Raw genomic sequence first — 23237 nt, 5'->3', positions numbered from 1 at the left:
GGGCAGACCGACCCCGGACAGACCCGTAGCCCGGCTGTCGGACCAGAACAGCGTTTAGTCTTCGGACCTTGGGGAAAACCACAGTGGCCTCAGTGCCCGTAGCGCGTCGGGGGTGCGGCTGTAGCCGGGGTGTGTGTGGGGGGGGGTGCACACCTGGCCGCAGCCCGCCAGCCCCTTCCCGCCAGGCCCCGCGGCGCCTCCGGACACGCCCCACGTGACTTCCCCGGCTCAGGGCTTCCCCGCCCAGCCAGCTGCGGTCCCCGCCCCGCCGCGCGAGACTGGGACCTGAGAGCGAAATCCGTCCCGTAAGACGGCAGCGCGCAGGCGCGAAGCGTGGCGGCCCGGCGCGGCGCTCCCGGCCTGCCCCGCGTGCACGCTGACGCCGCGCAGTCTTGTCCCCTACCGCCGCCGTCGCCGCAGCTGTCGCCGCCGCCGCCGCCATTGGAGTCGACGCCTCCTCAGCGCGTCCGCGTCCCGGGCTCACCGCCACTGCCACCTCGTCAGGGGCCCGCGCGCCCAGCAGCCGCCGCCGCCGCCCGGCCGGCGCCCGGGGAATTGGCGGCGGGGCCCGGGGCCGCGCGAGCTAGGGTGACAGGCCCGGCCTCTGGGGGAGGCCCGAGCCGGCAGGCGCCCCGGCCCCGCGTCTAGTTGTTCATGAAGCATGTCGGCCACCAGCGTGGACACCCAGGTAGCGGGGCAGGGTTACAGGGGCCGCGGCCGGGGCCGAGTCGCGGGGTCTGGGTTGGGGTCCTGGGGCTGGAACGCAGAGCCCGGGGTCGCGGGGGCCGGGCCCAGGCGGAGCCGGGGTTTTGGGGCCAGGGTCGCACGTGACCGCGCCTCGGGGCCAACGGAGCTCGCGGCCCGTTGGAGATCAGTTCTCTGGTGAATAACTTTGTGTTTCCCTCTTCCCCCGGGTTGTGTGTACCCCACGTCCCGGCCTGCGGCGGTGCAGAGAACAAAAGGACAAGATAATAAAGGTGAGCGGAGTCCCGGGACGGCCGGCGCGGGCTGGAGTGGAGGAGGACGGGGAAGGAACGGTCCAGGAAGCTGCGTCTGGAACCGGAAACTTTCTCTCTTCCGCCAGCTTCAGGGAGATAAAACTTGAGGTTGTGCGACGATTCTGGGAGATTTGACAGGTCGAAGACAGGGGCTTCTCAAGAAGTGAATAAATGATTGCTCAGAGTAATTTGGGCCCTTCTTTCCCCACTGCATGGTAATGGATTTGCTTTGGGGAAGGGGAGGTAGGAGAGCCGGGTGGACATGGCCGCAGGGGATGAGCGACTTGCCTTGTTCCGCCCAGCAGGGGCTGCTCTAGGAGAGGGGCAGTCCAAGGTTCTGCAGGCTAAGCTCCATATTCCGGGTAGTTTCAGCCCCTGTTTTCCAAGTCTGTTAGCATCTCCTGTGACATTATGGCTTGGGATAAACCCTCAGAGCGCACTTGTGTGAAAACTGTTAAGTGATACTTCACGTTTACTTGGAACACTTTTTTAGCCAGTTTGTGTGTCAGCTCAGGTGTAACCAAATACGGTTCATCTTGTTTTAAGATTGGAAAAGGCCCAGCACTTTATTTACCTTTGCTTTCTTTTTCTGGCTGAGCATAATAACAGTGGGAAGGTAAGTGGTGTAAAAGGAAAACCAGTCTTGGGGCACCCAAATCGCTGAGCCAAAGGGAGAAAGCTATGCTGGGAACTGCTGAGGGCAAACCTGCCTCCCATTCTATTCCTGAAAAAGATAGCTTCTAAGACAAAGAAAGTTACATATCTCCCCCAGAGTTTCCCCACAAGGAAATTCCTGGTGGACAAAGGACAGAACTCAGAGTCATTCCTGCTCACTGAGATAAATGCTTATCTGATTGCTTCCTTTGGAAAGGCTAATCAGAAATTCAAAAGAATGCAGCCGTTTGTCTCTTATCTACTTATGACCTGGAAGCCCCCACCCTGCTTCAAGTTGTCCCGCCTCTCCGGACCAAACCAATGTACATCTTACATTGATTGTTCTCATGTCTCCCTAAAATGTATAAAACTAAGCTGTGCCCCGATCACCTTGGGCACATGTTGTCAAGACCTCCCGAGGCTGTATCATGGGTGTGTCCTTAACCTTGGCAAAATAAATTTTCTAAATTGACTGAGACCTGTCTCAGATATTTGGGGTTCACTGTGGAGAGTCAGATAATAGCTCCCAACAGTCCTTCAGTTGCAGCCCCTTCCCTCCTAAGTTTTCTTCCCTCCGTTCTCCATACATCTGGGCATACATTCTGCATTTGGGCTTTTGGAGGCTCCATTTGTATTTGCCACACATAAGTCTTCTTAGACCATGTCAGTTTTCACCCTGGTTATGTGTTCCTTGCACTATGTGTTAACACTTAATTTGGTTAACCTCACCAAATTACGATTAAGCCTTTATTTAAAATTTAGCGTAAATTATTGAAAGTTTCCCGTCCCCCTTCTAATTAGTTGTGTAAACATCAGTTCTATACTGGTTGTACTCCTTTTAAAAGTAAAGCATAATTTCTGCTAGAAATAGATGGAAATAGACTTTGCTAACTTTGACTTCCATGCTTAAGTAATCTTTTAAAATTTGAGGGTAATATTTTGCAACTTTTTGTTCTAGTACAAAATGGTTCTTTACATCAGAAGGATACAGTTCATGACAATGACTTTGAGCCCTACCTTACTGGACAGTCAAATCAGGTGAGTTTATTTTGTTAGCATATATTTGTTTTTAAGTTGGTTTTAATTGTTTTGTAACACACCTTTACTGTCATTTCTGATTTTTAAATTATCCTAAACAACAAAGCAGCAGACTGTAAAGTATTAGAAATGATAGAATGCTCATGAAGATGTGCCTCCTGTTAACCTTGGGCATGAGTGGGGTGAAAATGATTTTCCCCGTGGAGGAGGCAGCATCCCACTGGGGCCGGGATGCAAACAGGTCTAGTTGGCTCCAGTGTTTGTGGGTCAGTGGTGTGTCTTGCCTTTGACGCAGTGGAGGTGTGTGTGTGTTTCTGAAGCTTCCTGGTTATTTTTAGCTCTGGATGATTGGAATTGTGGTCTGGGGAAGCAGCTAAGAGCTGGGCTGTGGAGCGACTGTGAAGCCAGACGCCGCCTGGGTTTCAGTCTTTTTTTTGAGACAGAGTCTCACTCTTGCCACCCAGGCTGGAGTGCAATGGCGTGATCTCAGCCTACTGCAGCCTCTGCCTCCCGGGTTCAAGCAGTTCTCCTGCCTCAGCCTCAGGAGTAGCTGGGATTACAGGCACCCACTACCACGTCTAGGTAATTTTTGTGTTTTTAGTAGAGACGGGGTTTCACCATGTTGGCCAGGCTGGTCTCAAACTCCTGACCTCAGGTGATCCACCCGCCTCGGCCTCCCAAAGTGCTGGGATTATAGGCGTGAGGCACTGCGCCTGGCCTGGATTCAGTTTTAACTCCACCACTGACTGGCCTGTGTCCATGGCTTGCCTTCTCTTGCCTCAATTTCCTTTTCTGTGGAAGAGAGAGAGTAGTAACTCTTTGTAGAATTGTTGGGAGGATGACATCAGATGGTGCACATAAAGCGCTGAGACAGTACCTGATACAGCAGGGCCCAGCGAGTCATAGCTGCCCTGTTTTCTTAGGTAATTCAGGCTTTCTCTGCCTTGGCACTGTGGACATTTTGCATGGGAACATTCTGTTTTGGGGGCTGTCCTGTGCATTGTTGGATGTTTAGCAGCCTCCCTGGCTTCCCACCCACTAGATGCCATTAGCAACTCCTTCTCCCCATCCCCAGTTGTAGCAAGCAAAACTGTCTTGGTGGATGTTTTTTGGGGGATACAATTGCCCTGGTTAAGATCTACTGGGAGCTGCTCTCTCTCCTCTGTGCTGCTGTTGCAGCAAAACTCTCAAGAGAAGTGGTGTCTGTTTATGTCTGTTTAAGAGTCCAACTCGGGAATCAGACTTCCCCTGCCTCACTTTTCTACCTCCAGGCTGGTGGCTTGGATGAGGGGCTGCACCTCTGTGAGCTCCTCACTTTGGTGAGCAGGCCTCATGGGGCAGCACAAAGCAGATGCTCTGAGTGCTCCATTTCGTGTGCTGTGATTCACATTCCTTCCTCCGCCATTCCAAGTAGCCCTCAGCTACTGGGCATGTTTGCTTTAAAGTAAGACCGGGCTTCACCTCTTCTCTGTGAAGAAATAAAACTAGTCTGCCCTTTTCTTAGGTGTCTTAGAACTTCTTAGAGTGTTCCTTCATCCCCTTCCCTCCTACTGCACTTGGTGAATCAAGCAGCTTAGAGACCAAGAAACCTTGTACAGATGGAGCCTTGGCAGCCCCGCCCCCCACTCCGACCCTGCTTTTGTTTCTTGTCTCTTGGTTGCCTTCCGAGAATCTGCCCCCCTCCTCTGGGCAGAACTGACTTGACTTTAGTGATGGGCCTTTGGATAGAGGTAGTGGTAGGAAGTTAACTGATTTTTTGAATATCTTGTTTTCTAGTGTGTTCTTATTATTTTAGTACTTTAATGGTATTATGTACTGAATTTTAGCCAATAAAGGGGGAGGGAGGTTGCATCAGTACACTTAAAAGTGTGTGTGTGTGTGTGTGTGTGTGTGTGTGTGTGTATTTTGGAGACAGGGTCCTGCTCTGTTCCCCAAGCTAGAGTTCAGGGGCATGATTATAGCTCACTGTAGCCTCAAATTCCTGGGCTTAAGCAATCCTCCTGCCTCAGCTTCCTGAATAGCTGGGACTACAGGCATACACCACTACACCTGGTGATTGATTGATTGATTGATTGTAGACACAGGGTCTCTTTATGTTGCCCAGGCTGGTCTTGAACTTCTGGGCTCAAGTGATCTTCCTGCTTTGGCCTCCCAAAGTGCTAGGGTTACCGGTATGAGCCACCGTGCCCAGCCAAAAATATTTTTATAAAGTCGGAGCTTTTGTGTTGTTTGGGAGGATTTCTTTACAAATCGATTATTTTTATGTCAGCGGGTGTCTTAGCTCCATATGTAGAGTATACAGTATGGTTTTATAACTTTTGATTTACACAGACATACCTCTGGAGCCATGGCCACAGTTAAGATAGTGGACATATCCATTAGCTCTGGGTCCTTTTTTGTTGGAGACAGGGTCTCACTCCATTGCCCAGGCTGGAGTGCAAGGTGTGATCACAGCTCACTGCAGCCTCGACTTCCCAGGCTAGGTGATTCTCCCACCTCAACCTCCCAAGTAGCTGGGACTGCAGGCATGTGCCACCACGCCCAGCTAATTTTTTAATTTTTAGTAGACATGAAATATTGCTGTGTTGCCCAGGCTGGTCTCGAACTCGTGGGCTCAAGCAATCCACACGCATCAGCCTCCCAAAGTGCTACGATTATAGGCATGAGCCACTGGTGCCCAACCTAACCCTGGGTACTTAAAAGAGAAAAATCCAGATATGGTTTGTAGTAGCCAGTTGGAGGCTACTGTGGTTCCTGTTTTGTGTGAAACTGTAATACTTAGAATGGTTTAGAAAGTCTTAGGAGAATGCCTGCCTGTTAGGTTGGTTTCACTTGTAATGGGCTGTGAGGGGTTGTTGTCGTGTGGCGGGGGTCCTTCCCTCAGAGAGGCTTCACCCGCCAGAAGCCTTGCTGTGCTTCTGGCGCTAGAGTTTCCGTCCTAGTTGCCCCTGAGGCCCTTGCAACTGTAGCCGCTCAGTATCTGTCTTCTAGTCTGTGACTTGAATGGGAGTTGGGGGAGCAGAGGAACTGGGAGTGAAGGGTTCTGGGTTGGGCTTGATTGTCGTGATTTTCTCTCTCTTTTTTTTTTGTTTTTTGAGACGGAGTCTCGCTCTTGTTGCCCAGGCTGGAGTGCAGTGGCGCGATCTCAGCTCACTGCAGCTTCCACTTCCCAGGCTCAAGTGATTCTCCTGCCTCAGCCTCCCGAGTAGCTGGGATTACAGGCACGCGCCACCATGCCTGGCTAATTTTTTTTGGTATTTTTAGTAGGGACGGGGTTTCTTCATGTTGGTCAGGCTGGTCTTGAACTCCCGACCTCAGGTGATCCCCTCGCCTCTGCCTCCCACAGTGCTGGGATTGCAAGCATGAGCCACGGTGCCCAGCCGATTTTCTCTTTTGAGGCTTTGCCTGCTCAGGGACTTCTGGTTTCCCAGTTCTCTGTTGTTTTCTGAAAGGAAAGACTGTGAAATGACCCAGAACAGTTCCTACTCAGAGTTTAGAAGACACTGTCTCGGCATGATGCCTGAGTTGGGAATAGATGCCGCTGGCCCACCAGGCTTCCTTTACACTCCCTGATCAACAGACTGAGTGTGTTTGCTGTGATCCCGCTGACAGAAATTACCAAAGCCATCTGGGCATGGGGGAGATGGCACCTGTACCTGTGCTGCCGGATGCAGTTTTGGTCAGCAACAGACCACAATATGATAGTGGTCCCATAAGATTATGATGGTGCTGAAAAATTCCTGTCACCTGGTGATGTTGGAGCTACCATGTTTAGGGCAGTGTATTACTCAGGTGTCTGTGGTGCTGCAGTAGGTGTAACCAACCCTACTGCCCCAGTCATACCAGAGTATACACCTGCAGTTACGTACAGTACCGTACAGTACGTAATAATTGGTGATAAACGACTGTTACTACTTTATGTAGTTACTATACTTTTAAGAGTGTATTCTGCCTACTTACTAGAAACAAAGTTAACTATAAAGCAGCCTCAGGCAGATTCTTCAGGAGGAATCCAGAAGAGGCATTGGTGTCACAGGAGATGACAACTCCATGCGTGTTGTTGCCCCTGAATACTTTCCAGTGGGGCAAGATGTGGAGGTGGAAGATCCAGACCTTGTGTAGGCCTAGGCTAATATGTGTGTTTTTTGTGTCTTTTTGGGTTTTTGGTTTTTTTTTTTTTGTTTTGTTTTGAGGCAGGGTCTCTCCCTCATCTGGGCGGAAGTGCAGTGGTGACTCATTGCAGCCTTGACCTCGTGGGCCCAAGTGATCTTCCTGCCTTATTTTTGATTTTTTGTAGAGATGAGGTCTCACTGTGTTGCCTGGGCTGGTCTCGAAATCCTGGGCTGAAGCAGTCCTCCTGCCTCAGCCTCCCAGAGTGCTGGGATTACAGGCATGAGCCACTGTGCCTGGCCGTGTCTTCATTTATAACAAAAAAGTTCAAAAAGTTAAAAAAAAATTTAATAGAAAAAAGCTTATGGAATAAGGATATAACCAAAAAAATTTTTGTACAGCTATATGACATACTTGTGTTTACAAAAGAGTCAAAAACTTTAAAGCTTTTAAAAAAGTAGTTTGTAAAGTAAAAAGCTACAGTAGGCTAGAGTATATTATTGAAGAAAGGAAAATTTAAAAATTGAGTGTAGTCTTAAGTGGACGGTGTTTCTAAAGCTGACAGTGGTGTCCAGTGAGAGCCCAAACCTTCACATTCACTCACTGACTCACCCAGTGCCACTCAGGCCTACCTGCTCCATTCACCGTAAGTGCTCTGTACAGGTGTCCCGTTCTTGATTTCTTATACCGTATTTTTACTGTACTTTTTCTGTGTTTAGATATGTTTAGACACACAGATACTTATCATTGATGTTACAGTTACTTCCATTATTCATTACAGTTACACGCTGTACAGGTTACAGCGTCAGTGTGTGGTAAGGATGCTGCCTCCACGCTCACATGTCTCTGTTTGTGTAAGTACACTGATCACACAGTGACGAAATTGCTCATCAGGTTTTGGGTGGTTTTTTTCACTGAACACAATGCCTCATCAGAGCATCTAGGACTTCTTTGAGAACAGCCTGGAGATGCTTGGCACAGGGCTTCCTGCTGTGCCTGGGCAGCTCTGGTGGGCCCAGGGTGACCTGAGGGCCAGCAGGGGAGTGTCAGTTTCTTGTGGCTGCATCTAAAAATATGGGCTTCCTTAAAATACCCAGTGGCAGTGCCTGCTAAGTAGGCATTTGCCATCACAACGGCTTCCCAGAAACGCAGCTGGAAGGATATAGTGGGATCTTAACATGCTTCTTACTGGCAAGTTGCTGAAACAAATGCAGAAATTCTGTCAGAAACTGCTGTCTCTGCATATTGATGCCACCAGCTGAGGGACTGAAATTGCAGCCTCAGAAGGACCAGTCCTGAAAACAGATCTGAAAAAGTGAGCAGCCAAGTAAGTAAATTAGGGTTTTTCGGTTATTTTCCTCTAACATTTTCTCTGTGCTCCCTAAGGCTTCTCCTGAAGAACCACAGGTCATCCTGGTAGGCCTGTTCCCAGTCCTGGGTCAGAGCTGGTTCTCAGGAGCCATGTCACTCCCTCACTTTTCAGCAGTACCCTTGATACTTTTCCATTTTACATAATTAATTATTTTGTTTGTTTTTTATTAAGCAAATGCTTCTCTCTGTTCCTCTTGGGCTTCTGAAGGGATCCTTTTTGCTTCTCCCTCTAGTCGCTCCTTTTGGTCATTCCAACTCCATCTCAGAAAAATGGATATAGGAAGTAAACTTAACCAGTTTTAACTTCAACTTAAATGGTTTTGGTCATTTGGATGGAAGTTTCTTTTTTTTAATGTGGTTAAATTTGAGTAAGTATGTAAAACTGCTCTTAGTTCTTTTTTGTTTGTTTTTGTTTTTGTTTTTGTTTTTTTTTGAGACGGAGTCTCACTCTGTCACCCAGGCTGGAGTGCAGTGGCGCAATCTTGGCTCATGGCAACCTTCACCTCCCAGGTTCAAGCAATTCTCCTGCCTCAGGCTCCGGAGTAGCTGGGACTACAGGTGCCTGCCACCATGCCCGGTTTAGTAGAGACGGGGTTTAACCATATTGATCAGACTGGTCTCGAACTCTGACCTTGTGATCCACCTGCCTCGGCCTCCCAAAGTGCTGGGATTACAGGCACGAGCCACTGTGCCCGGCCTAATTCTAATGTAGAGTTAGGGCTTTTTTGTGTTTTACTGTTTGGAGTTTCAAATAACCTGGAGATAATATGTTCCCTGATTATTTAAAGTTTCTTTATCATTTTTAAGTTAGTCACAGGAGGAGGCTTAAGAATCTAAAGTTGTGTTTTCCTTTGTCAGGGGACTCCGATTTTGCCTTTAAAATGTGTTAATCTTTCTTTTTCTTTTTTCTTTTGTCTTTTTTTTTTTTTTTGAGATGGAGTTTTGCTCTTGTTGTCCAGACTGGAGTGCAGTGGTACAACCTCGTCTCACTGCAAGCTCCGCCTTTCGGGTTCAAGCGATTCTCCTGTCTTGGCCTCCCAAGTGGCGGCGATTACAGGCACGTGCCACCATGCCCGGCTAATTTTTTGTATTTTTAGTAGAGATGGGGTTTCACTGTGTTGGCCAGGCTACTGTCAAACTCCTGACGTCAGATGATCCACCTGCCTCGTCCTCCCAAAGTGCTGGGATTACAGGCCAGAGGCACTGTGCCCGGCCAAAAATGTGTTAGCCTTTCTTTGATGAGGTCTTCAGTTCTCCGCAGGGGCTGCAGTGAGGTGCCTAGCATGTGGAAGTGTTCAGCAGTCTTCTGTGGAGGCGGCTGCAGAGTAGCAGGATCATGGTTTTGCTTGTATTGTCCTTAAAAGATCTGTTTATGCCACTCATTTACGAGGACCAAAATATGCTTGCTCAGAGGAAGTAATGTGTTAAGAACAAGCTTTGAATTTGTTCTTTTTTTTTGGAGGGGCGGTGGGGACAGAGTCTCGCTCTGTAGCCCAGGCTGGAGTGCAGTGGCGCGATCTCAGCTCACTGCAAGCTCGGCCTCCCGGGTTCATGCCATTCTCCTGCCTCAGCCTCCCGAGTAACTGGGACTACAGGCGCCCGCCACCACGCCCGGCTAATTTTTTGTATTTTTAGTAGAGAGGGGGGTTTCACCGTGTTAGCCAGGATGGTCTTGATCTCCTGACCTTGTGATCCGTCCACCTCAGCCTCCCAAAGTGCTGGGATTACAGGCATGAGCCACTGCACCCGGAGTTAATGCAACTATATCCCTGAGAAGTAAACTTTCACACTCGTAACTCAGTGCCCACGGAGCCTTGGCGCTAAGGAATGTTGAGGGAGCAGCACAGCTCGCCTCCAGCACTTGGCAGCGAGTGAGCGCTGAACCTGTGCCTGGCTGTGCGTGAGACAAAGGGAGGTCAAAGGCCCTGAAAGGAGGCTGCATGTGTTTTCCAGGCAGCCCGAACTGTGCGTTTCCAGTTGTCTCCCACGCACTGTGACCAGGATTGTGACTGGGACAGCTTCCCTCACCAGGGAAGGAGTGTGGGGCAGCAGCCTGACATGTGGCTCATAAGGAAGGCAGAGGACAGCATCTCCAGGTTTTCTTATGTACAGAATGACTGACTTCACATAGCTTTACAAATTAACCTGCTTCTTTACCCTCAGAGTTTTGGAGGAAAGATGGCAGATGTAATAGGAAATGCGCTGTCAGTGATTGAGGTAAAAATGGAAATCCGGCCCACAGGACCCCAGGTCACTATATCCAGCCTGCCTGTGTGGCCGTGTAACCCGTTGAGGACAGAAAGTGTCAGGAGGGTTTAGGGCTGCCAGCAGAGCTGATTAGTGTCACCGTCTTCTGTGGCTCAGGGTGTGGATGGTGGTGATCTGGAGCTGAAGGGTTTGCAGAATACTGGCTGGAACTGCAGGCCCTGCACCTTGGGTAGAGGGAAGCTGGATGGGTCATTTGTGGGCTCTCTTGTCTGTGCGGCCTGTGTGCTAGGTGTGTCCATTTAATACTTAAAACGGATTTTCAGGGATGTTGCATGCTGAATGTAATGTTCATTTTTTTACGTGGTAAGTGATGTCCTGTCTTAGTTAAGGCTTTAAGTGTAAGTCAGAAGTGTCCTTGGGCATCAGTTTCTGTGGCCTGACTCCTCTGGTTGGTGTTGTGGCCAAGTGGATTAGAATACCACACAGCCATTGAGGTCATTTTTTTCCTATCTGCTCTTTTTGCCTGGGAAGGAAGATGTGTTGTGATTGCAGCGCTGCTGAGGAGCATGTGTCCAGCTAATGGGAGGAGGAGGGCTGGCTTCCCTGTGTGGGGGGACTGTCTTCTTGCCTGCCGTCCTTGAAGGCACCTGCGGCCAGCGACTCAAGGAGCAAGTCCTGTGCACAGACTGCCTCCCTGATTCGCTCACCCTCCTGTCTGGGCCTGTTGGCCAGGGCAGCACCCGAGGGAAAGGCTGCAGCAAAGGAGCCAGCATCATGGAAATTGTTTTGAGGGAGAATAAGCTCAGATTAATCTCATGTTTGTAGAACACTGATAGCATCCCACTTGTCTTCTTATACCCCCAGAATCTCAAATTTGTATTACAGGGAAACAGCAGTTAGTGCATTTTAAAAGATGTTTCTGGGGCCAGGCGCTGTGGCTCATGCCTGTAATTCCAGCACTTGGGAGGCTGAGGCGGCTGGATCACCTGAGGTTGGGAGTTCGAGACCAGCCTGGCCAAGATGATGAAATCCTGTCTGTACTAAAAATAGAAAAATTAACCGGTGTGGTGGTGTGCTTCTGTAATCCCAGCTACTTGGGAGGCTGAGGCATGAGAATCGCTTGAACCTGGGAGGCGGAGGTTGCAGTGAGCTGAGATCGCGCCACTGCACTGCAGCCTGGGCGACAGAATGAGACTTCGTCTCAGAAAAAAAAGGGGGGGGTTCTGGAATTGTCTGCTCACAAGTGGAGAAGTCAACAGGAAGAAAATTAGAAAACAAATTGGATTTCTGAAGCCCTCAGCATTCTAGGATGGGAGCAGGAGGCAGGAAGTGGTGGCCAGGTCACCGGTTCATTAGTCCGCTGGTGTTGGGGCACTGCCCCCAGGGAGAGCTGCTTGTGGTCACCCCTCCAGTGAAGCAGGCCTGTTTCAATGTCTGGGATCCCACAGTCTCCCTCATTGCCTCAGCTACCTTCCCACCTGGTGTCCCGGACTGGGTGCTGTTATCCTTCATAGTGTGGCCTTTGATGCCAGTGTGAGAGGTCAGTGTGGCAGGGATGAGGTTGTGAGATGAGGTCTGGAGCATATTCTCTTTATGTAGAACCTTCTGGTTACTTGGGGGACTGGGGGGAGGGGAGCAGGAAAACTAAAAATCCAAAAACGGGCGTCACAGACTGGAGAGCCCTGTGTTTTACTTCCTGCTCTGTTTTCTGTAATAGCATTTTGGCACTCTTAGATGATGCATCTAGGCGGGAGCCTTCTTACCTCACACTGGACCCCTTCTCACCCACCTGTGTGCAGGTGTGTGTGCACACACACATACAGACACACCTCACACGAAAGCCATTTTAAGGCAGTGTTGGAGGGACCCAATCATGACCAGACCCTTGGTTGGGTCTCTCCAAGGAGATGCCGTCCCAAAACTGCTGACCCTAAGTCTAAATTTGTGCCCTGGGCAGCTCTTCAGAGACCCCTACGATGGGGTATTCAGGCACTCACCTTCTCTAGCAGATCGTTTTGCCTCATGGTTCCGTCACTTTAAAACTACTCTCTGAGGTTCCAGTCACTACACAGACATGTTTTCATAAGGAAGCCCAGGTGAGCTGGCATCCAAAGCGAGGGCTGCTCTGCACCCGGAGCGCAGAGTCCACACTTTGGATGCTTTCTCTTGGCTGAGGAGCTGGAGCTAGCCAGGGCCCTCTGTGCAGGGGCCTACTCCAAGAGCCCAATGCTGTGCCCAGGAAATCATGGGAATGTGAACCCCCTTGGACTTAGAGGCAGGGGCCGTCTGCTAGGAAGGGTGTGTGGAAGGAGCCTCTGAAGCACCCTTGAAGGATTCTGGGAGAGCTTTGGTCCAGGTATGGGAGAGTGTCCCAGGAGGAATGTCAAGGCCCGGAGGTGGGCGCCCAGGCCTGCTGAGTAATCAGTGAGCTTGGGGTCTGTTTTCTGGAGCAAACTGCCTCATGGCCCTGCACATCCTGGCTTGCCAATGGAAATATCTCTGCCGTACAAAGCTGTTTCGGTTCCCATGATGCCGTCCGTGTCTGTCATAAGCGTTGTCGTCAGCAGGCAGGGGTTTATTCCTAACTCTGGATTCCTTTGTAGGTAAGAGTAGAGGGAGGGGCTGCTACCTTGCCAGTTCTAGAGAGGCTTAGGTTAGTCATTTAGCCTGAATTCAGAGCCTTGCAAATGATGCTTCGTATTTTGAGACGGCACCCTGGTTTGTGTTCATTATTAATTTCTCTGTCTTGATTTGGTTCTCACATTGGCGACTACAGCTTTCCTTCTGGAAGGAGTAGCCCCATGCTGTGCAGGTTTTGTTTTTGCTCCACCTGTGCTTAAGCAAGAGGCGGTTGGCATTCTCAGCATCTCCTCGTGTTGTGGAAGTGGTGTAACTTGTCACGTTTGCTTTTGCAGAGTAACAGTTACCCCTCAATGAGCGACCCCTACTTGTCCAGCTATTACCCGCCGTCCATTGGATTTCCTTACTCCCTCAATGAGGCTCCATGGTCCACTGCAGGGGACCCTCCGATTCCATACCTCACCACCTACGGACAGCTCAGTAACGGAGACCATCATTTTATGCATGATGCTGTTTTTGGGCAGCCTGGGGGCCTGGGGAACAACATCTATCAGCACAGGTTTAATTTTTTCCCTGAAAACCCTGCGTTCTCAGCATGGGGGACAAGTGGGTCTCAAGGTCAGCAGACCCAGAGCTCTGCATATGGGAGCAGCTACACCTACCCCCCGAGCTCCCTGGGTGGCACGGTGGTTGATGGGCAGCCAGGCTTTCACAGCGACACCCTCAGCAAGGCCCCCGGGATGAACAGCCTAGAGCAGGGCATGGTTGGCCTGAAGATTGGGGACGTCAGCTCCTCTGCTGTCAAGACGGTGGGCTCCGTCGTCAGCAGCGTAGCACTGACTGGTGTCCTTTCTGGCAACGGTGGGACAAATGTGAACATGCCAGTTTCAAAGCCGACCTCGTGGGCTGCCATTGCCAGCAAGCCTGCAAAACCACAGCCTAAAATGAAAACAAAGAGCGGGCCTATCATGGGGGGTGCGCTGCCCCCTCCACCCATAAAGCATAACATGGACATTGGCACCTGGGATAACAAGGGGCCAGTGCCGAAGGCCCCAGTCCCCCAGCAGGCGCCCTCTCCACAGGCTGCCCCACAGCCCCAGCAGGTGGCTCAGCCTCTCCCAGCACAGCCCCCACCTTTGGCTCAACCGCAGTATCAGAGCCCTCAGCAGCCACCCCAGACCCGCTGGGTTGCCCCACGCAACAGAAACGCGGCGTTTGGGCAGAGTGGAGGGGCTGGCAGCGATAGCAACTCTCCTGGAAACGTCCAGCCTAATTCTGCCCCCAGCGTCGAATCCCACCCTGTCCTTGAAAAACTGAAGGCTGCTCACAGCTACAACCCTAAAGAGTTTGACTGGAATCTGAAAAGCGGGCGTGTGTTCATCATCAAGAGCTATTCTGAGGACGACATCCACCGCTCCATTAAGTACTCCATCTGGTGTAGCACAGAGCACGGCAACAAACGCCTGGACAGCGCCTTCCGCTGCATGAGCAGCAAGGGTCCCGTCTACCTGCTCTTCAGCGTCAATGGGAGTGGGCATTTTTGTGGGGTGGCCGAGATGAAGTCCCCCGTGGACTACGGCACCAGTGCTGGGGTCTGGTCTCAGGACAAGTGGAAGGGGAAGTTTGATGTCAAGTGGATTTTTGTTAAGGATGTGCCCAATAACCAGCTCCGGCACATCAGACTGGAGAATAACGACAACAAACCGGTCACAAACTCCCGGGACACCCAGGAGGTGCCCTTAGAAAAAGCAAAACAAGTGCTGAAAATTATCAGTTCCTACAAGCACACAACCTCCATCTTCGACGACTTTGCTCACTACGAGAAGCGCCAGGAGGAGGAGGAGGTGGTGCGCAAGGTGAGTCTGGGTGTTGCAGGCAGCTGCCATGCAGATGTGTCCTTGGTGTTGTACTTAGACCAGGTGGCCTGGTGGTGAGCAGATGCGGCAGGTCCGCCGAGCTGAGTCTCATGACAGGCAGCTCCCAGTTGGCCGCAGGTGGGCGGGCCCGGGTCCTGGCAGCCTTGTGGGCTTTCCCTGCGGAGGGTACTGCTAGTAACCAGTGATGGTATTTGAGTAGATGTCACCAAACGACTTTGATCACTTTCCAATTATAATTGAATAATTGGGACCACAGTGTACACATTCTGTTACAAAGAATTTGAGGGTAACTTTCTCCTCTCCTTTTTGAATTGTGATACTTTCTGGAACAGTGCTTCCCAGCCTCTGTCCATGAGGAACACTTAGGTGATACTCCCGCAGCACTGCGGTGGGCACGTAGGGCATCGAGACCCCACCTGGCCAAGGGCCCTTGCTTCCCAGGCACTGTCCCTCAGTAGTTGGGAATCTCTGGTCTTTGATCTGGAGGTCGTTGCTTTATTTTTCTTTTAAAAACCCAGTATCCTGCAGTTTTTGGAAACAAACTCACTCCATCTGGGTCGTAAAGAAAATGGTGGTGGTGGGGTAGGTTTGGAATCCAGACATTTTATAATAACAAATATGGATCCTATATCAAAAATCCATTGACTGGGCCTTTTTGAGACAATCCTGATTTCCTGGGATACTTGTAGCCAAACTCCTGAGTCTGTGCTGTCATGTGATGTCTGACGGGACTGAGTGTGTTTGCTCTTCAGAGGGGCTCAGATGCCCGTAAACTGGCACCAGCAATGGGAAAATGATGATGCTGACATACTTCATAATGCTTCCTTTATTCGAGAGAGTTCATCCTGAGATTCTCTCCTGCTTTTTAAAAAATATCCCTTCCTGAAATGTCAGTTGATAATAGATGGGTTTTCAGTGTTTTTTTCAGTTCTCTATGTTAAAGGAATTATTCACCTGTGAGCACCAAGTGTCCTAATGTATTTTGGGCAGAAAGGCATGTACATGGCATATATAGGGATGTATAGAGTAGAGCCGCCTGCACTGTCTGCAGTCCACGTTAAGCGAGTCCTGAACAACTTGGGGCTTGTGGAACTTTGGAAAAGTATCAGTCCCTCTCTTTTGTGAGAAGAGAAGAGGATGTCATTTATTTCCAGTTACTGAATTCTGAATTAGTTACTGAAATTCTGTGTTTTAGCTCTTTTTTTTTTTTTGAGTTGGAGTTTTGCTCTGTTGCCCAGGCTGGAGTGCAGTGGCGCAATCTCGGCTCACTGCAACCTCTACCTCCCGGGTTCGAGTGATTGTCCTGCCTTAGCCTTCCAAGTAGCTGGGATTACAGACAATAGCTCTTTTAGGTATAAAATGAATACTGAGTTGCTAAATTTGCAGGGATAATTGCTAATGAAGCTTTAGGTCCTTAGCTGGCTAAACTGGAAGCTGGCTGTGTGTGTGTGCGCATTTTCCCATTGCTGGTGCCAGTTTACGGGCATCTGAGCCCCTCTGAAGAGCAAACACACTCAGTCCCGTCAGACATCACATGACAGCACAGACTCAGGAGTTTGGCTACAAGTATCCCAGGAAATCAGGATTGTCTCAAAAAGGCCCAGTCAATGGATTTTTGATATAGGATCCATATTTGTTATTATAAAATAACAACAGTATCTTAAATACTGTAATACTTGGGTTTCATAAAGTGTGCGGACTCCTGACCCGGTTGGTGTTTTTAAAATTCTAGTGTCCTACAACTTGCATTATAAAAACTTGATCTAGATAACTGCTTTTTTGTGTCGGGTTATGGGTTAAGCATCTTGGTAAGCAGCTTGCAGGGTCTGTGGGCATCTGCCTGCAGGCAAGATCCAAGTGTTCCTCAAATCACTGGGTGCTCCAAGGTGAGTCCAACAGAGCCGCCGGTGGAGCATCATTGGAAGGAACTTGGTAACCCTCCCCTAAACTGTTAGCCAAGCTGGAAAACTTTGGGCCCATGTGGGTCATTGTTAACATTAATTCATTTTATTGAAAGTGACAAATGAGAACCTGATTTGTTAATGTTTGGTGGAATTTCAAATAGCTTTTTTTTTTTTTTTTTTTTTTTTTTTTTTGAGCCAATCTCACCGTCAGCCAGGCTGGAGTACAGTAGTGCAATTTTGGCTCACTGCAACCTCAACCTCCGAGGTTCAGGCCATTCTCCTGCCCAGCCTCCCAAGTAGCTGGGATTATAGGCGCCCACCACCACACCCAGCTAAATTTTGTATTTTTAGTAGAGATAGGGTTTCACCGTGTTGGCCAGGCTGGTCTCAATCTCCTGACCTCAAGTGATCCGCCCACCTCAGCCTCCCAAAGTGCTGGGGTTACAGTTGTGAGCCACCGTGCCCCGCCTCAAATAGCTTTTTTTTTTTTTTTTTTTTTTTTTTTTGAGACAGGTCTTTCTCCGTCTACCGGGCTGGAGTGCAGTGACTTAATCACAGCTTGTTGTAGCCTTGACCTCCTGGGCTCAAGCAGTCTTCCTGCCTCAGCCTCCTGAGTAGCTACAGGCGTGCACCACCACGCCTGGCTAATTTTTGTATTTTTTTTGTAGAGTCAGTGTCTTGCTATGTTGCCCAGGCTGGTCTTGAACTGGGCTCAGTCTTCCCACCTTGGCTTCCCAAAGTGCTGGGATTATAGGCATGAGCCACTGTGCCCGGCGTCAAGTATCTTTTAAGCTTATTGGGCAGTGTAGAGAAGTGGAAGTGGTCCTTGAGGAGGTCCCCAGACTGGACTTGGCTGCTCGCCCTCCCTGCCTGCCAAGGTGCTCTAGGCCCTGTGCTTAACGGCTGGGCTAGTGGCTCATCCAGGATTGGAGTCTTAGGTGTCTTGAGGCTGAGACTCTGGGTGTCTAATGCTTTCTCCCTCTGGGTTTCCCATGAAGAGTCAGTGCAGTTTTTTTTTTGTTTTGTTTTTGTTTTTGTTTTAAGACAGTATCTTGCACTTTTGCCCAGTCTGGAGTGCAGTGGTGTGATCTCAGCTCACTGCAAGCTCCGCCTCCTGGGTTCACACCATTCTCCTGCCTCAGCCTCCCAGGTGGCTGGGACTACAGGCGCCCGCCACCACGTCTGGCTAATTTTTTGTGTTTTTAGTAGAGATGGGGTTTCACTGTGTTAGCCAGGATGGTCTTGATCTCTTGACCTTGTCATCTGCCCGCTTCGGCTCCCAAAGTGCTGGGATTACAGGCGTGAGCCACTGCGCCTGGCCGAGTCAGTGCAGTTTTAAGAACAAAGTAATGTACTGAAGAGAGAGTTGTGCGGTTGTGCTGGTGGAGCCCCCTGAGCAGTTTTCTCAAGGTTCTCTCAGGACTTCGAAGAACAGACCCACCTTTTCTTTATCATTTAGAGTTTGGCCCCATTGCTGTAAAGGTCATAAACAAGTTGAGTATTGAGAAAGTGAAATAGAGTTAGCATTTTGCAAGATTGCTGTCCAGCTATAAATGTAGAAACATACTGATTTCTTAGGATGGCAGTAGCTTTTATGGCAGCAGAGTCAAACCAAGTCCTGGGTTGATACATTTTTTGGTTTTAAAAAAAACCTAGAAACGGCCACTTCTTAGCTTAAAACAGTGAAAGTGGTGAGCATCCCACACTGTGAGCATTGCTTAGTTCCTCAGACTGACTGTCCTTGCCCTGGTGGCAGGTGACCCTGACCTGACCCCACATCGACCTCCAGGCCGACTCAGCAGAGTGGCTCTTTGACTTTGGAAACTAAGTAAAGAACAGAGAGAATCTTAGGCCATAAGCATTTCCTGGATGCTTGTTGAGCATTCCTCGAAAGAACGAGCTGTACTTCTTTGTCTTTTTTTTTTTTTTTGAGAAATTTTATAAGGAATAGTATTTTTTAAAGAGCACATAGTAAACTTTCTAGCTGTTTATAAGGGCTGAAGGGAGATGGGGATCTGGGGAGTTTCCCTGTGAGTGGCTTTAACATCAGCTATTTGAACTCAAGAGATTGGTATTTGCTTTTTAGGAACAGCAATACCTCTTCTGTTAAGAGATTGATTGATTGAGAGTTTCGCTCTGTGCCCCAGGCTGGAGTGAAGTGGCACAATCTCAGCTCACTGCAACCTCTGCCTCCTAGGTTCAAGTAATTCTTGTGCCTCAGCCTTCAGAGTGGCTGGGATTACAGGCGCCTGTCACCACATCCTAATTTTTTTTTTTTTTTTTTGTATTTTTAGTAGAGGTGGGGTTTTACCATGTTGACCAAGCTGGTCTCAAATTCCTGAGCTCAGGCAATCCGCCCGCCTTGGCCTCCCAAAGTGCTAGGATTACAGGCATGAGCCACCACACCCAGCCTGTGAAGAGATTTTTTTTAACAGAGAATTTTTAAGAGAATGCGAAATACAGAGTTCTTAATTTTTCCAGTTTTACATTTGAGGGTAGGGAGGAAATGTTAATTCTTAAGAGTAGGACCTGCCTATCCAAGTCCTTAATCCAAATACTCTGGAACCTTCTCGGGACAGAGAACACCACAGCTGCTTGTGAGAGCAGCCACGGTTGAGGAGGCTGGTGTTTATTCCATTGCCCAGCAAAGTTTATTGTTAACCTGAAGACATATTCAGTCCATTTTTAGCAAAAGAGGAGGTTTCAGGTTAAATGTTTGGGTGTCCCGCCCGCTGGTTTTCTTTTATTAGTTTGCATCTTGATAGATAAGGGGGCCAGATGAGGGTGGATGTGCCTGGGATACATCTTTTTGTTTTGTTTTTATTTCGAGATAGGGTCTCTCTCTGTTGCCCAGGCTGGAGTGCAGGGCAGATAATAGCTCACTGCAGCTGAAAACTCATGGGCTCAAGCGATGCTCTCGCCTCAGCCTCCTGAATAGCTGGGATTGCAGGATGCGTCACCACACTCGGCCTGGGACACCTCTCTAGCTGAGTGGTACAGCGTGTGCTCCTTAGATCGCACATTTTCATCTTTGGATGCTGCCTTGTAAGGAGACTGAAGGGGTTTCTAGACCCTGCTACTCAGGGAGGCCAGTGTGGGAAAAGATTCGGGTGTAAGTCTCAAGCTTGTGTGTCACACACACTCTGGAAAAGATGATTCTCTTCTGGGAGTGGGCAGCAAACCTGGTCAGAGGAGCTTTGCCTTGAGCCGGTCTAGCCATGGGGGATTGGGGAGGGGCGTGCTCTTCCCCGTGGCGTGGGAGTGGGAAGGGCCTGAACTGGACAGGCCCACACGGGTCCTCCTGCCCTTCATTAGCCACATGACACAGCACCTTGTTAGCCAGTTGAAAGGATTTTGGTGTCCTTTGAGCCACTGAGAAGTTTAAATGAGATAAAATACAGAAGAACAGCTTCCATCTCCCTGGCCTCCTTGAGAGCCTGGTGCCTGCCAGCTCCTCCCTCTGAGTGTAGAGACTTTCACATTGCTGTGTCCTTCCATGTGGAATGATAGTGGCACATGAGGGAAAGACAGCTGTGGGAGGCGAGGCTTCCCAGCAGACAGGTGGACCATGTGACTGTTGTGGTTGATGAGTTTCTCCTGGTAGAGGGGGTGGGGAGAAGGCCATGCCCAGTGTGGCCAGTCCCCCACAGAGCAGGCCCCAGTGCAGCTCAGAGTTGTGTGCTGGTGTGGCTTGGGTACCATTCAGGGTCCCGCCTCCAGATTTGCAGGTGCTGCTAAGGGGCAGCCTTGGATCTCACTTTTGGGAGGGATTCATTGGTGTGGTTACTCTGCGTTCAACTCTTGTCTTTTGTTTTTACAGGAACGGCAGAATAGAAACAAACAATGAGGGCGAACCAGTTTCTTACATGTTCTAACGTTTGACTTTGAAAACAGTTTAAAACACGTGTGCTTGGTCAGCTCCAGTGTGTCGTCCCGTGTGGGGGTTGAGTGTTGCATCTTTGCCTTTCTTGTCGTTGATTTTTGCCCAGATGGATCTGCATTTATTTGTACTTTTTCTATGTATTATAATCTTGTAGAAGTCACTAATAAAGGAGTATTTTTTTGTCAGCTTATCAATCAGACTGATCTAATGTGAAATATAAGTATCCTTAAAAACAAAGCATCTATTTTGGCAGAAATTATGTTCTTAAATTCAGTCATTTGGTATTGTTCTATGAGACTTCATATTTCTCATCCCTGTATTGCTTTATAGCAAACATAAGAAACCATGAGTCATTTTTGTCATTTAGAGTATTCTGATAAAATCTCTTGAAAATACTGAAATCAAAAGGTTAATGATTTTTTGTTCATTCTGATTTGTCATTTTATTATCTGTTACTGGTCTGAAGTGCTAATTTACCCATTTGATTTTTCTACTAGACAGATAACTTTTAATTTTTCAAATTTGGCAGACACTTTTTTTTTTTGGAAAATCTTTCCTTCCATATCTGTTGCCCACTGAACAGCCACCCATCCCTCACTGTCCTGGTGTCCGATTGGGCTGGATGGTGTTGAGGCATGATGTGTGGAGGAATTGGAAGGTGCTTTAGGTCTGGTTCAGGTTCGGGCATTCTTTGTTGTTTGCACATCTTTTTAAATTTTACCCCTTTTCTTAATCCTAATGCCATCTTAAGTTTTTATACCAATAATGCTGAGCTTTAAGTGTAGGATCTGGTAGTACAGACAGTGTGATGGATGATACTGCTGGTTGTAAATTTCACCGTGTGCGTCTAATTTTTTTTTCCTGTTGAATGGGTAAAAACAAAACAAAACTTTTTTAGAAAATGAATTTGCTGTCATGTTTTGTGGAATGAGGGACCGTTGAGCTCACTACCACCTGGAGTTTGAGTTGAAGCATGAAAATGGTGCCCATGCCTGACGCTCCAGCGCCTGGATCTGCACGTGCCCTTGTAGAGGATCCTTACCGTCCTAGAGAGCAGACGCTTTCTGAAAACTACTTGCTCCAAAAGACCCTCTGAGTTAACGTTTCAGCTGTATCATTAGACTTGTATTTAGAGCGTGTCACTTCCTCTGAACTGTTGCTGCCTGAATGGAGTCCTGGACGACATTGGGTTTTTCCTCTAGGAGAATACAAGCCTTAATAAACAATACTATTTAGCAAGCCTGGTGTCAGCTCATTCTTCACGCTACTTGATGAGTTTATGTGCTGGAGCTTTTTAAGCTGCAAAGCCATTCGGGGAGTCACCGTAGAAAGCCCCGTGTTTCTCAAAGTGTGGGATTCTCGTTCCCTCGCTTTGGAAGAGGGAGCTGTTAATTTCCTTAAGACTATAAACTGCATGGCACCATCACCCACCCCTCAGCACACGAATGTGCAGACGCAGCGATGCGTGCAGCACCTGGGCACCGCTGCCTCCTTTCCGGACTTGGCTCCTCACCGTCTCCCTCCATTCGTCCTCCAGTGCCTCTTATTTTTTATGCGATAAGAGTTTAATACCTGTTTAGTTTGTTTTCCTTTTGAGGTAAAATTTACAAGCAGTGAAATGCACATTGTGTACATCTGCAGAAGATGACAAGTATGTGATAGTTACACAATATTAGCCTCAGCCCAGAAAATGCTGAGCTCAGGCAATCCGCCCGCCTTGGCCTCCCAAAGTGCTAGGATTACAGGCATAAGCCACCACACCCAGCCTGTGAAGAGATATTTTTAACAGAGAATTTTTAAGAGAATGCAAAATACAGAGTTCTTAATTTTTCCAGTTTTACATTTGAGGGTAGGGAGGAAATGTTAATTCTTAAGAGTAGGACCTGCCTATCCAGGTCCTTAATCCAAATACTCTGGAGCCTTCTCGGGACAGAGAACACCACAGCTGCTTGTGAGAGCAGCCACGGTTGAGGAGGCTGGTGTTTATTCCATTGCCCAGCAAAGTTTATTATTAACCTGAAAACACATTCAGTCCATTTTTAGCAAAAGAGGTTTCAGGTTAAATGGGTGTCCCACCCGCTGGTTTTCTTTATTAGTTTGCATCTTGATAGATAAGGGGGCCAGATGAGGGTGGCATCTTTCCCAGGCAGTCACCACCTCTGCCAGAAGTTAGTTGGTTTAAGGAAACACAAAATGAGAACAGGGGAAAACGTGTCTGTTCTGACGGGCCAGTTAGAGGTAGGCTGTGTGCTCCCACCTGCAGCTCCAAATGCTGCTGTTATTTTAGGGAAGTGTGTTTTCAACCTCGAGTGGCTAATTCCTTCATATTTTATGCCATTTTCTTGCATATATTTGAGTCCTGGCCTCCTTTAAAGATGAGTTCCCGACTTTTAGAATGCTGGGCCGAGAGGTGCTGAAAGGTGGCAAGCATGACGACAGGTGCCATGCTTTATCTTTGTTGTTTTCGTTGTTGTGGAAGAAGTGGATGCTGTTGTCCCCACAGAGTGGGAGGTGGTGGCAGGGACTCTGGCAAGTGGTTGCTGACTGGCTTGTGAATGGATAGTGGATTGTGCGGTCTAGACAACACCTCCCCTGAGGCCTCTAAACGGGAGGA

At 48.8% G+C, this 23237-nt stretch overlaps 1 protein-coding gene across 2 annotated transcripts; it reads left to right on the top strand.

The window, feature by feature from the left end:
* The first annotated feature begins 357 nt into the window (after positions 1-357).
* Positions 358-21862, top strand: YTHDF1 (YTH N6-methyladenosine RNA binding protein F1). 2 transcript variants are annotated; one of them, XM_054467450.2, is made up of 5 exons: positions 358-688; positions 953-977; positions 2611-2690; positions 13295-14815; positions 20561-21862. In XM_054467450.2, exons 1-5 carry the CDS (start codon positions 662-664, stop codon positions 20585-20587), a joined length of 1680 nt encoding a protein of 559 aa, XP_054323425.1. In that variant the 5' UTR covers positions 358-661; the 3' UTR covers positions 20588-21862. The 2 variants fall into 2 exon arrangements, with proteins under 2 accessions (XP_054323425.1, XP_054323428.1); XM_054467453.2 differs by lacking the exons at positions 358-688; positions 953-977 and adding an exon at positions 999-1106.
* The last annotated feature ends 1375 nt before the right edge of the window (positions 21863-23237 follow it).

The sequence above is a fragment of the Pongo pygmaeus genome, chromosome 21 (genome assembly GCF_028885625.2).
Source record: "Pongo pygmaeus isolate AG05252 chromosome 21, NHGRI_mPonPyg2-v2.0_pri, whole genome shotgun sequence".
NCBI lineage: Eukaryota > Metazoa > Chordata > Mammalia > Primates > Hominidae > Pongo > Pongo pygmaeus.
The sequence above is the reverse complement of the archived record's forward strand: the minus strand, read 5'-3'. Positions and strand labels throughout refer to the sequence as shown.

What these genes read in the sequence shown, in the direction of transcription:
- YTHDF1 (XM_054467450.2), top strand. Translation starts at nt 662, where the DNA reads ATGTCGGCCACCAGCGTGGACACCCAG. An exon ending in CCACCAGCGTGGACACCCAG is followed by an intron (nt 689 to 952) that starts GTAGCGGGGCAG and finishes GCGGCGGTGCAG; the next exon opens with AGAACAAAAGGACAAGATAA. An exon ending in TTACTGGACAGTCAAATCAG is followed by an intron (nt 2,691 to 13,294) that starts GTGAGTTTATTT and finishes TTGCTTTTGCAG; the next exon opens with AGTAACAGTTACCCCTCAAT.